This window comes from Rhinopithecus bieti, unplaced genomic scaffold, assembly GCF_001698545.2.
Source record: "Rhinopithecus bieti isolate Rb0 unplaced genomic scaffold, ASM169854v2 scaffold_758, whole genome shotgun sequence".
Lineage (NCBI taxonomy): Eukaryota > Metazoa > Chordata > Mammalia > Primates > Cercopithecidae > Rhinopithecus > Rhinopithecus bieti.
Window position 1 is genome coordinate 387,237 of NW_016803215.1, and position 11,444 is coordinate 398,680.

General features: G+C 45.1%; 1 protein-coding gene across 4 annotated transcripts in view; it reads left to right on the top strand.

Annotated features, from left to right (window-relative positions):
- Positions 1 to 11,201, top strand: part of ZNF438 (zinc finger protein 438) — a 36,876-nt gene extending 25,675 nt beyond the window's left edge. For all 4 annotated transcript variants that reach the window (XM_017869595.1, XM_017869603.1, XM_017869596.1 and 1 more), the window contains exons 2-3: positions 5,539 to 7,375; positions 10,398 to 11,201. In XM_017869595.1, the coding sequence (XP_017725084.1) occupies positions 5,539 to 7,375; positions 10,398 to 11,013 (2,453 nt within the window). In that variant the 3' untranslated portion in view covers positions 11,014 to 11,201. The remainder of the gene's footprint in view (positions 1 to 5,538; positions 7,376 to 10,397) is intronic.
- The last annotated feature ends 243 nt before the right edge of the window (positions 11,202 to 11,444 follow it).

Below are 11,444 nucleotides of genomic sequence, written 5' to 3' on the forward strand. Positions count from 1 at the left end.
GTATTCAGTGGGAAATTAGCACTTATCCCATTCCTGATTTCTTAGTTCCCCCGGGTCCCTCCACCCAACAAAGGCCACCATAATCCTGATTTCTTTTGTTTCATTTCAGAGATATTCTGCATATATACAGGATATATTTGTGTGTATCTTCTCATTTTTGTTAAGACAAGTGATAGCATACTGTACATCTCCCATCTTGGAGAGTATTCCAGATCACCCTGATTCTTTCTTTGTTTTTATTACAGCATGGTATTACATTGTGTGGTTGGATGGTTATCTTATTAGCACCCTGTTGGTGGACACTTAAGTAATTACCAGGGTTTTTTCTCTTCTGTTTCTGTGGCCTTGCTGTCTTTCTCCTGCCTTGCATTTCTATTAACACATTGGTTTCGTTTCCTGTCCTTAATGATTCTGAGAAACTGGATTCAACGCCACTTTCATGGAGACCCTCACCCTTGTATGTACTTCCTGATAGATCCAGACAAGCATAGTATGTTAAATGTACTCAACAAGACCTTATCTTTTCACCCCACAAACTCTTTTTGATTAGCTTGTGATATTGATCATGAACCACCTGATAAGCCTTTCAACCCCAGCATCCACTTCTTTAAGTTGCAGGGACCTTGAGGAGCACGGACTAAGTTTGGCAGACATCATATTGGTCATCTGGGCCTCTGTCACTTCAGGTTGCCCACACTGCTGACACTGATCGGTGCTTTCGCAGCCGGGACAGAGCTCAGGAGTGTCCTTTTGTTTTCAGACCACAGTGGCCTCCTTTTCCTTTGAATGCCCTTGCACTTCCTATGTGATTTTATTCCCACTATAATGTAGAGACATTTGAAGATCAGTTGAAGTACATTAACTCCAAATATATCATAATTAGCTCACTCCCTTTTGGTGTGGCTGTATGAAGTATATCTGGTTTCATTTCTGGAAACCTTAACTGTCAGAAGGTTGCTTTCTCACACTTGGTCATAAAAAATAGGAAGCTCCTTCCCAACTTAAGTCTTTAGAGACTTCGAGGTGACCTTGACCACTGTTGTTGCTTCAGCTGCATCTTCTGCTGTCTGTTATTTCTGCCTTTCTTCATGTTGACATTACCATGCTCTGCCTCTGAGGTTTGGTTTCCCTTTCTGTTGTTCCTCTGTCTTCGCTCTAATCCCCCCACTCTTCCTCTCTGTGTGTCTGTTTTCTGTAGAGCTTGCTTGTTTCTTTGACTATTTCAGTGGATGCCCCAGCAGCATAATTTACCATTCTCTTTTGTTATTTCCTCAGGTGGTTAGTTGATTATTTGCTCCTTATTCTGGCAATAAATAAAATTACATTTAAAAATGTTTCTGAGAAATATCCTCTGTTTCCTTTTAAATTTTCAAAATATTGAAATATTAACGGTCATTTTAAATTGTGTTTTTTTCCCACTGTTTACAAAATTTCCAAGGCTCAACCTCTAAATTATTTTTCTCTTTGATCACTTTATTACCGCTTTAAAAATTCAACAAATATTTAGTAAATCTCTGTCATGTACTGGATACTGTAGGCCCTGAAGACACAGACCAACTCCCTGTCCTCTAGGAATTCTAGGGAAAGCAGGCAATATATGTGATACTTTATTTATTTATTCATTCATTCATTCATTCATTCATTCATTGGAGATGTAGTCTCACTGTGTTGCCCAGGCTGGAGTACAGTGGCATGATCTCAGTTCACTGCAACCTCCACTTCCCAGGTTCAAGCAATTCTCCTGCCTCAACCTCCCAAGTAGCTGGGATTACAGGCGCCTGCCACCACACCCGGCTAATTTTGTATTTTAGTAGAAACAGGGTTTCATCATGTTGACCAGGCTGGTCTCAAACTCCTGACCTCAAGTGATCTGCCTGCCTTAGCCTCCCAAACTGCTGGGATTACAGGCATGAGCCACCGCGTCTGGCCATAGATGGAACATATGTTCTAGAGAAAATGAAACAGGAAGAGGGAGCAGGGAGTTCACAATGGGATATAATTTTAAATAAGGTCGTCAGAGAAGATGCTCATTGAGAAGAAGCCATTTGTACAAAACCTTGAAGGAAATGATGCAGCAAGTACTGGGGATTTATTGAGGGAAGAGTGTCTTGGGCGGGTGGGCGTAGCCAGTGCTCCTCCCAGCCAGGAGCCACCTCTCAGGAGGTGCATGCCCAGAACAGCAAAGAGGCCACCATGGCTGGAGTGGAGCAAATGGAGGAAATAGGTCAGAGAGACTGCCAGGGACCTTTTAAAGCATGAGGCCTTTTAAGCCATTGCAGGGATTTTGGCTTTACTCTGAGATGAAGAGCCGTTGGACAGATGTGAGATGAGGGAGTCATAGATCTTGTGCTATGATGTATTATTGTCACATATTCTTTAAAGAGGGCATATTACTAAGCCTTTGTTCTAGCCCTTCTTGCAGTAAATATTTTCTGCCCAATTAGGAGGAAGAACTAGTGATAAAGGACCCAATATTTTCTCTTCTCTCCCTTCCATACCCCAGATCTGTTGTGTAAATGCAAAGAACATTATTACCGTTAATGTAATTATGTATGAAGCCACATCTCTAAGTAACCAAAAGCCATCAATAATTTCAGGCTTTCTGCAAAGTCTCTCGATCCTGATTTCAAGTATTTATTTACAACTTATTTTGGTACTTCTTCCAAAAAAAAAAAAAGATGAGAAGGTGAGGTTTAAAATGAAAACATTTAAAGGCTATGAAAATAAAACTTAAAAAATTAAAATTGTGTAGGAAGAAGTAGCAATCCATATAGATGACTATTGTGAAGTGATTTACCACTCAATTTACCCATAAGCGGAATTCATGGTAATCAAACTCAGAAGGAAAACAACAAATAATTATCTTTGTCTGATTTTTCCAGACCATAGCACTAGTCCTTACACTTCTTACTCTAGTGCAGGCTATTCTGTGAACTATGTTTCATAACATCCTTTTTCTTCACAAAACAATTACTTTCTAAAAATAAAGTGGTCAATGTCAATTTCAACTTATTTCTACTAGGTTGCTTGTTTATTTAGGGGGTGTCATTTCTGCTAAAAGAACCACCTTCCTGCTAAAATTGTTAATTCACTCACTGTAGGCATTAAAATCAAGGTTGATGGGCCAGGCGCGGTGGCTCATGCCTATAATCCCAGCACTTTGGGAGGCCAAGGTGGGCAGATCACCTGAGGTTGGGAGTTCAAGACAAGCCTGACCAACATGGAGAAACCCTGTCTCTACTAAAAATACAAAATTAGCCAGGTGTGGTTGGCGCATGCCTGTAATCCCAGTTACTTGGGAGGTTGAGGCAGGAGAATCGCTTGAACCCAGGAGGCAGAGGTTGCAGTGAGCCGAGATCATACCATTGCCCTCGCCTGAGCAACAAGAGCAAAACTCCGTCTCAAAAAAACAAAAAAAGAAAAAAAAAGAAAAAAGAAAATCAAGGTTGGTGTTACATTTTCTTTTTTTTTTTTTTTTTGAGACGGNCCTGACCAACATGGAGAAACCCTGTCTCTACTAAAAATACAAAATTAGCCAGGTGTGGTTGGCGCATGCCTGTAATCCCAGTTACTTGGGAGGTTGAGGCAGGAGAATCGCTTGAACCCAGGAGGCAGAGGTTGCAGTGAGCCGAGATCATACCATTGCCCTCGCCTGAGCAACAAGAGCAAAACTCCGTCTCAAAAAAACAAAAAAAGAAAAAAAAAGAAAAAAGAAAATCAAGGTTGGTGTTACATTTTCTTTTTTTTTTTTTTTTTGAGACGGAGTCTCGCTCAGACTGTTGCCCAGGCTGGAGTGTAGTGGCGTGATCTTGGCTCACTACAACCCCTGCCTCCAGGGTTCAAGTGATTCTCCTGCCTCAGCCTCCCCGGTAGCTGGGATTACAGGCATCCGCCACCATACCTGGCTAATTTTTTTTGTATTTTTAGTAGAGACGGAGTTTCATCACGTGGCCAGGTTGGTTTCGAGCTCCTGACCTCAAGTGATCCGCCTGTCTCAGCCTCCCAAAGTGCTAGAATTATAAGCGTGAGCCCCCGCGCCCAGCTGATTTTACATTTTCGATTGTCTGTTTCACTATATTGTCTGCTACCTACCTTGTATCCTCCAACACAGTGTTCAGTCCCTTACCTCCAATTGTAAAATCTAAAAAACTCTGAAAACAGAAGTTTATGAAAAGTTAAGTTCCAAACTCATTCAGAAGTAAAACTTGAACTGAAATAATGACAATTTAAAATCTTCGTTTGTCCTACTTGTGAATATTTGCATGTTTTGCTACAGAAGTAGTAATAGGTTCAATTATGGGTGCCCTGCAGATTCTGCTGGGAGTTATGTAACATTTAGTATATCCATCTTATTACTTTTCCAAAATTTGAAAATATAAATTCCAAACCACATCTTCCTCCAAATATTTCAGAAAAGGGATCGTGGGCTTGCAGTGGCCAATCCTGGAATAATAATGATTAGAATAATGTAGGTGCCTAGTAAATGTGACTTGAAGTTTGATTAATATGAGATACTTAGAAATTAGAAACATTTCTGCACCTGGGTCTTGTGACCTTGAGACCTCAGAAAATAAAATAGATAATTCAGTCTTTAGAAGCAGGACACCACAATTGTTCTCTTAAGGTAGTAGTAATTGGTCTTAGGTCAGGTTAATAAATCCAGAAAGAATGAAGTGTTATTCCATCAGTCAAAATTATTCCTGTTAGTATCCTAGAAGGTGCTTTTTGTACCATTCACATACTTTTCATGTTGTCTCTGTATCTTTATTTATCACTTTGTATCTTTTTGGTTTTTGTTCAACATTTTTTACAGGTGTCATATCAGCTTTTTTAATACTGGTGATTTAATTGCAAAAGCACACATAAACAGTTTGAAAGGTGTGAGAAGAAATTCGCAAGTCACATGGGGAAACAGCAACAAAGCTAGCATTCAGTCTGGAATGCATCCACTGTGCCAAACAAACTCAACTGCTAGTGGGTCAAATGGTGTATCCTGAGATTGAGTGAAAAATGAGTTTGATACAAGAAATGCTTGTTTCATACAAAGGATGCAGTGGGAAGTATCAAGATGAATTGAATATAGGCTCTACCCTCACAAAGCTCAAGCTTAGTAGGGAAAGCAGAACATGAATATAAAATAATAAACTACATAGCAGAACACACCAGACATCATGTGAAGATGAGTGGGGATAGGTTAAATGGAGAAGATGGACTTGCAGAATACATGGATGAGAAGGACGGGATCTTCGCTGTCAAGCAGTGTTGAGTAGTAGAGATACACATAAACTCAAAAATTATTATGGAAAATTGTAAATAACATAATAGGAGCTAAGGAACCATAGATGAGTATAGTAATCCTTGGGGAAGGTAGGTAGGAATTGATCTTCAAGCTGGTCTTGAGGGACACAAGAGTTTGTCCAGAAGGTTTGGAGGTAGGTCAAGGAATCTCTTCTGGGCAGAATAAATAAGATGCTTGTTGTCTAAAGTATCACAGGACAGTTACATACAATAACTCTTTATATTTTATTGTCATTGCAGGTGAATCAAACATCCCTTCTGGAACAATACAGAGTAGAAAAGGTTTGCAGAATAAGAGTCAGTTTAGGACCATCGCACCAAAAATTGTGCCCAAAGTCTTAACATCCAGAATGCTGCCATGTCATTCACCATCACGCTCTGATCAGGTGAATCTGGGACCCTCCATCAACTCTAAGCCACTGGGGATGTCCACCCAGAACTATGCTCTGATGCAGGTTGCTGGCCAGGAGGGGACATTTTCTCTTGTTGCTTTGCCACATGTTGCCTCAGCTCAGCCAATTCAGAAACCCAGAATGTCCCTACCTGAAAACCTGAAACTTCCTATTCCTCGATATCAACCCCCAAGAAATAGCAAAGGATCAAGAAAGAAACCCATCCTGATCTTTCCTAAGAGTGGCTGTAGCAAAGCTCCTGCCCAAACCCAGATGTGTCCTCAGGTGTCCCCTTCCCCACCTCACCACCCTGAACTCCTGTACAAACCCAGTCCATTTGAGGAAGTGCCATCACTAGAGCAAGCCCCAGCCAGCATTGGCACAGCTGCGCTGACCAATGGAAGTGACCATGGGGACTTGAGACAACCAGTGACCAACACCCATGGCAATCTGAACCCTCCTGCCACCCCAGCATCATCCACACCAGAGGGGCCTGCCAAGCAGGACCTCACAGATCTTTCAGGGAAACCACACTTTGTAAGCAAGGTAACATCTAGTAAACCTTCTGCTGTTGCCAGTGAAAAGTTTAAAGAACAAGTTGATCTTGCAAAAACCATTACCAGTTTATCACCAACCATTCTTGGCAATGCAGTTCAGTTGATCTCTTCAGTCCCCAGAGGGAAACTGCCAATCCCACCCTACTCAAGAATGAAGACAATGGAGGTTTACAAAATCAAATCAGATGCTAGCATTGCAGGTTTTTCTTTACCAGGACCTAAAGCCGACTGTGATAAGATATCCTCCACCGCAGAAGGCTTTAATGCAGCCACCAAGGTGGCAAGCAAGCTGCCTGTTCCACAAGTGTCACAGCAGAGTCCCTGTGAAAGTGCCTTTTGTCCACCCACCAAACTTGATCTCAACCACAAAACAAAACTGAACAGTGGAACCGCAAAGAGAAAAGGAAGGAAACGGAAGGTACCAGATGAAATTTTGGCATTTCAGGGAAAAAGGAGGAAATGTGTCATTAGTAAGTGTAGAGATGGTAAAGAAAGAATAAAAAATGATCCCCAAGAATTCAGAGACCAAAAGCTGGGGACCCCGAAAAAATATCGTAGCATTATGCCCAAACCTATCATGGTCATACCCACTTTGACCCCCCTGGCTTCTCCAGCTACACTACAATCCCAGATGCTTGGGGGCCTAGGACAGGATGTTTCATTAAATAATTCACTCACTCCTAAATATCTTGGCTGTAAGCAAGACAACAGCTCTTCCCCTAAGCCCAGCTCCGTGTTCAGAAGTGGATTCTCTGGCATTAAGAAGCCTTGGCACAGATGTCATGTCTGCAACCACCACTTCCAGTTCAAACAGCACCTTCGAGACCACATGAATACACACACCAACAGACGGCCTTACAGTTGTCGGATTTGTCGCAAGTCCTACGTACGTCCTGGCAGCCTGAGCACACACATGAAACTTCATCATGGTGAGAACCGTCTGAAGAAACTCATGTGTTGTGAGTTTTGTGCAAAAGTGTTTGGCCACGTCCGAGTCTATTTTGGCCATCTGAAAGAAGTGCATAGGGTTGTGATCAGCACTGAGCCCACCGCTAGTGAACTGCAGCCAGGAGACATACCAAAGAACAGAGACATGAGTGTGCGAGGCACGGAGGGATCACTGGAGAGGTGAGTGCCGATGGAATGGAAACCCGGCAAGAGAGTCTGTTTTGATTTGGGGAAGCCGGGAAGATTTCATATTCAGAAAGGAGAGTTTATAAAACATCTCTTGGATTAAGATTTCATAAAGTAGTTATCTATACCTCCTAGTTCTGTGAAGAATAATCTCGTTTCTCTCTGGTTTCTGATCATCCATATTTGGAATTACCCTAACCAATCTAGTAAATTATTGTATATAGTTCCAGTGGTCTTTACAAGTAATTTCCCCCAAAATCACATCCACAGAATTTGCATTATTTTAAACAGCATAATTTGCCCCAAAATGCGGCATGACCCGTGGTGGGGACTCAGAGTGGGTGGGTCTGTCGTGTTGGCCCTACCTTAAGGTGCCCAGACCCCACCCTCTTCGTTTGCCCTGTTTTCCCCATGAAGTCAGGTTCTCTCTTTCTAGAGTCATTCCTTTTTGCAAGCACTGCTTCCTAGTATTACTGTTACAGGATCCTTGGGGTGTCATTTCACCAGCCGGAAACGTCTGTGGCCAGTAGTGCCTTGGCCTGAGTTTTGCCCTGGCCCATTAGGCTCGTTCCACACACTCGGCCTGGCAGGCTGCACTCAACTCACGCTACTGGCCTAGAACCCATGCCTTCCAAGGGCAAGCCAGGCACAGAGTGGTGAGGGATGTGTGAGCGAGCATGGGGTCTGGCCACTGCGCATAGGCAGGCACGCCGGCTGCTGCTGCAGGCTAGGCAGCTCCAGATGCCACCTCCCTGCAAGGCTGTGTCTGGACCAGGCACGTCACAAGCAGCTTCCACAGCTGGCACCAGGAACATGATGTTGCTCGGAAGCTTGGAGACTCCAGCAACTGCATGGCCCCAAGGAGGGAGTCACTGCCCTGGCTCAGGGGGCTCCCAGGTCAGAGCTCCCCAAAGGACCGCAGCTCTTCTCTTCACCTGCAGTGTGGCAAGCAAAGGGTGTGTTTCAGCCTGTTTGTGTTACAGCTCTCTTAGGCCCACCATTTGGCAGGTCCCAAGTTCTTGTCCTGCGTTGAGGAAGAATGAGGTACACAGAGAAGTAGAGGGTGAGCAAGATAAAGAGGAACTTTATCAAGTGATAGAACAGCTCAGAGTTGAACTGCAGGGGGCAGTTCCTTGCAGCCAGGTTGTCCCAACTAACATTCAGCTCTTAGCAGAGAGGGTAGTTCCTCTCTGCAGGCAAGTCATCCCCGTCATCTCTTCTGCTCTCAGCAGAGAGGGTAGCCCCTCTCTGCCACTGGTCATCCCATTGTCTCTTCAAGTCTGGCTAAGTCCGGGGCTTTTATGTGCCTCAGAGGAGAGGAAGTGGTGTGTAGTTGGTACATGGGTGGTCATGGACAGACCCAGAAAAGCACCACAAGTTCCCACTCCAGTCCACGTGGCCGGCAGCCTGGCCCCCAGGATTCAGGGCTTCCCCGGCTTGATGGGAGGGCTTCACCGGGGACCTCCCCCTTTCTGCCCAGAAGCTTCTTTGCCTCCTGCTTCTGTTTATGGCACCCAGGCTGTTCATGCTGAAGGAGCACCTGCAGGCTAGCACCAAGCTGTCCTCAGCGCCCCTTCGTCAGCCTCCCTCCCATGCTTATCGGCACCCAAAGTCTGGAGCGGGCCAAGGTGGTAGGGGGTGGGCATATCAGCACTGCCTCAAGCATGTGCACACCCAGCCAGGTTACAACAATGCCCAGGCTCAGCCCCAGCCTTGCTTTGAGATTGGAGCAGGTGCTGACAATAGGGAGCAGCCAGTCAGCAGGAGCAGGTGCTTGAGTCTGTGGGGGGAAAGGGGCCTTCCCGTACCCCTGAGAGTGCAGAGATGCCTGGATCTGCAGCCACAGCAGGATAACTACAGTGATGCCTTGGAGGGCAGGAGGGCTCCTGCCTGCTCCCAGCTTCCAAGAGCACAGGGGTGCCTGGGTCGCAACTGTGGCTTGGGCAGCTGCAGGCTGTTACGCTTGGGAAGCTCCCACCCCGCCAAGTTGAAAAGGGCAGAGCTCCTGCTTGTCCCCAGCTCCCCAGCTCCATGAAGCGTGGCACCGCCCCTGGCCCAGCTGCGGCTCAGGGCCCCTCTCTACCTGCTCCTGTATGCCCTAGTGTTCTGCTTCCCCTGCCAGCAGGTGACTCAGCCTGGCCCCATCGCAGTGGCTCTCAGGGCCGCAGGTTTCAGGGACTGCCCACCTCCTCTCCACGTTTCCCCAGCATCAACAGCAGGCAAGGTGCAGGTGGCGCAGTGGCCCTGGCCAACCCCACACAAATGAACCCGACACTCAGGGCCAGCCCCACAAGTCCCCGCTGCACCTTCAGCCGGGCGCTCACTGGCTCCTTTCTGAATGTGAAATCTTCCCCTTCCCCAAATCAAAACAGACGCTCTTGGCAAATGTAGTTTGGACATTGTACCTAAAAATCAAAATCTAACTATAGGGAAAGAAGGAAGAAGTGAGGTTTCATGGTTCATTAGTGAAAGGCACAGAGGTCTTAAAGGGGACAGAAACGTCTGAGAAAAAGGAGAAACTATAGAAAAGCAAGGAAGAAATAGGATAGGCACCCTTTATGTTTACTGAACATAACAGAGTGAGCCAAAATTGAATAGAAGGTATTGGTGCTCAAGGTTAGGGAGAGCCACAGTGGGTAGGTGGGACTGTTACCTTCAACAGAATGGAGGGTGTTCCTGTGCCCTTCACGCAGTCTTACATGACTCTTCCATGTGATTGCTCCTGTCCCTGTGGTAACCAAAGATGAGTTAGCTCACCTGGGACAGATGCGTGAAGAGAAGGACTGTTGATTAAAGGAACCCTGGTAGCTGGAGAAATATGTAGCCGCAAGCAGGAGTGACAGTTGGTATTCACCGCGGTCCTTGCGGAAGGTCTTCCCAGGCGCTCTCTGTTTACCCCAGCCCTTGTCTTTCTCGTCAGTATATGTTTTAGATCCCTGAAGACTGAGAGCTAAGAGGAATGGTTCCAATTGCATTTTTCCATGAAACTTATGTACACTATTTTTGCCCTTTTCAGGGAAAACAAGTCCAACCTGGAAGAAGACTTCCTTCTAAACCAGGCAGATGAAGTCAAATTACAAATCAAATGTGGCCGTTGTCAGATTACTGCTCAGTCTTTTGCGGAAATAAAGTTTCATTTACTTTATGTTCACGGAGAGGAAATTCAGGGCAGGCTACAAGAAGGGACCTTCCCAGGAAGCAAGGGGACTCAGAAAGAGTTGGTGCAGCATGCTAGCCCTGACTGGAAAAGGCATCCTGAGAGAGGGAAGCCAGAGAAGCTTCATTCCTCTGAGGAGGATTCACACGCATGTCCGAGACTGAAAAGGCAGTTCCACCTTCATCATCAGAATGGCATGGAAATGCTCATGGAAAATGAAGGACCCCAGTCAGGAGCCAACAAACCAAGGGAAACCTGCCAGGGCCCTGAGTGTCCCGGCCTCCACACAGTTCTCTTGTGGTCCCGTTCAGGCTTTAACTGCCTGCTTTGTGCAGAGATGCTGGGACGGAAAGAGGACCTCCTCCACCACTGGAAGCACCAGCATAATTGTGAGGACCCTTCCAAACTGTGGGCTGTTTTAAATACGGTCTCTAACCAGGGAGTGATTGAACTTTCCAGTGAAGCTGAGAAATGAGACTCCAAGGCAGGCCGGGGTTAAGGAGAGAGCTCTGCCGCCACCTTCCTTCAGAGCTTCGTGCTTTGTGGTGGTGCTTAGTCACAAAGATCAAACAACAGGATTGGCGTGAGTGAACAGAAATGATTTTTGTGCGTGATTTTATTTTCTTATGAAATAAAATATATGTTCTCGAAACATTTTTCTAACTATATGCAGTCTTATTTTAAAATCATATGTACTGATTCTTAATATCTTAGACTTTCAGAATAAATAAAAAGATCAAAATTTGGAGATTGAAATTGAGAGGGATATAGGCTGTTCTTCAGATACAGCTCTCAGTGAAAATGTGTGTGTGTCCTTCCTTTTGTTCAGATGTTTTCTGCTTATGTAGATTGACAAATGTCAAAAATGTCCAGGCAGCAAAATCCTTTTAGTCTCAACCATAGTAT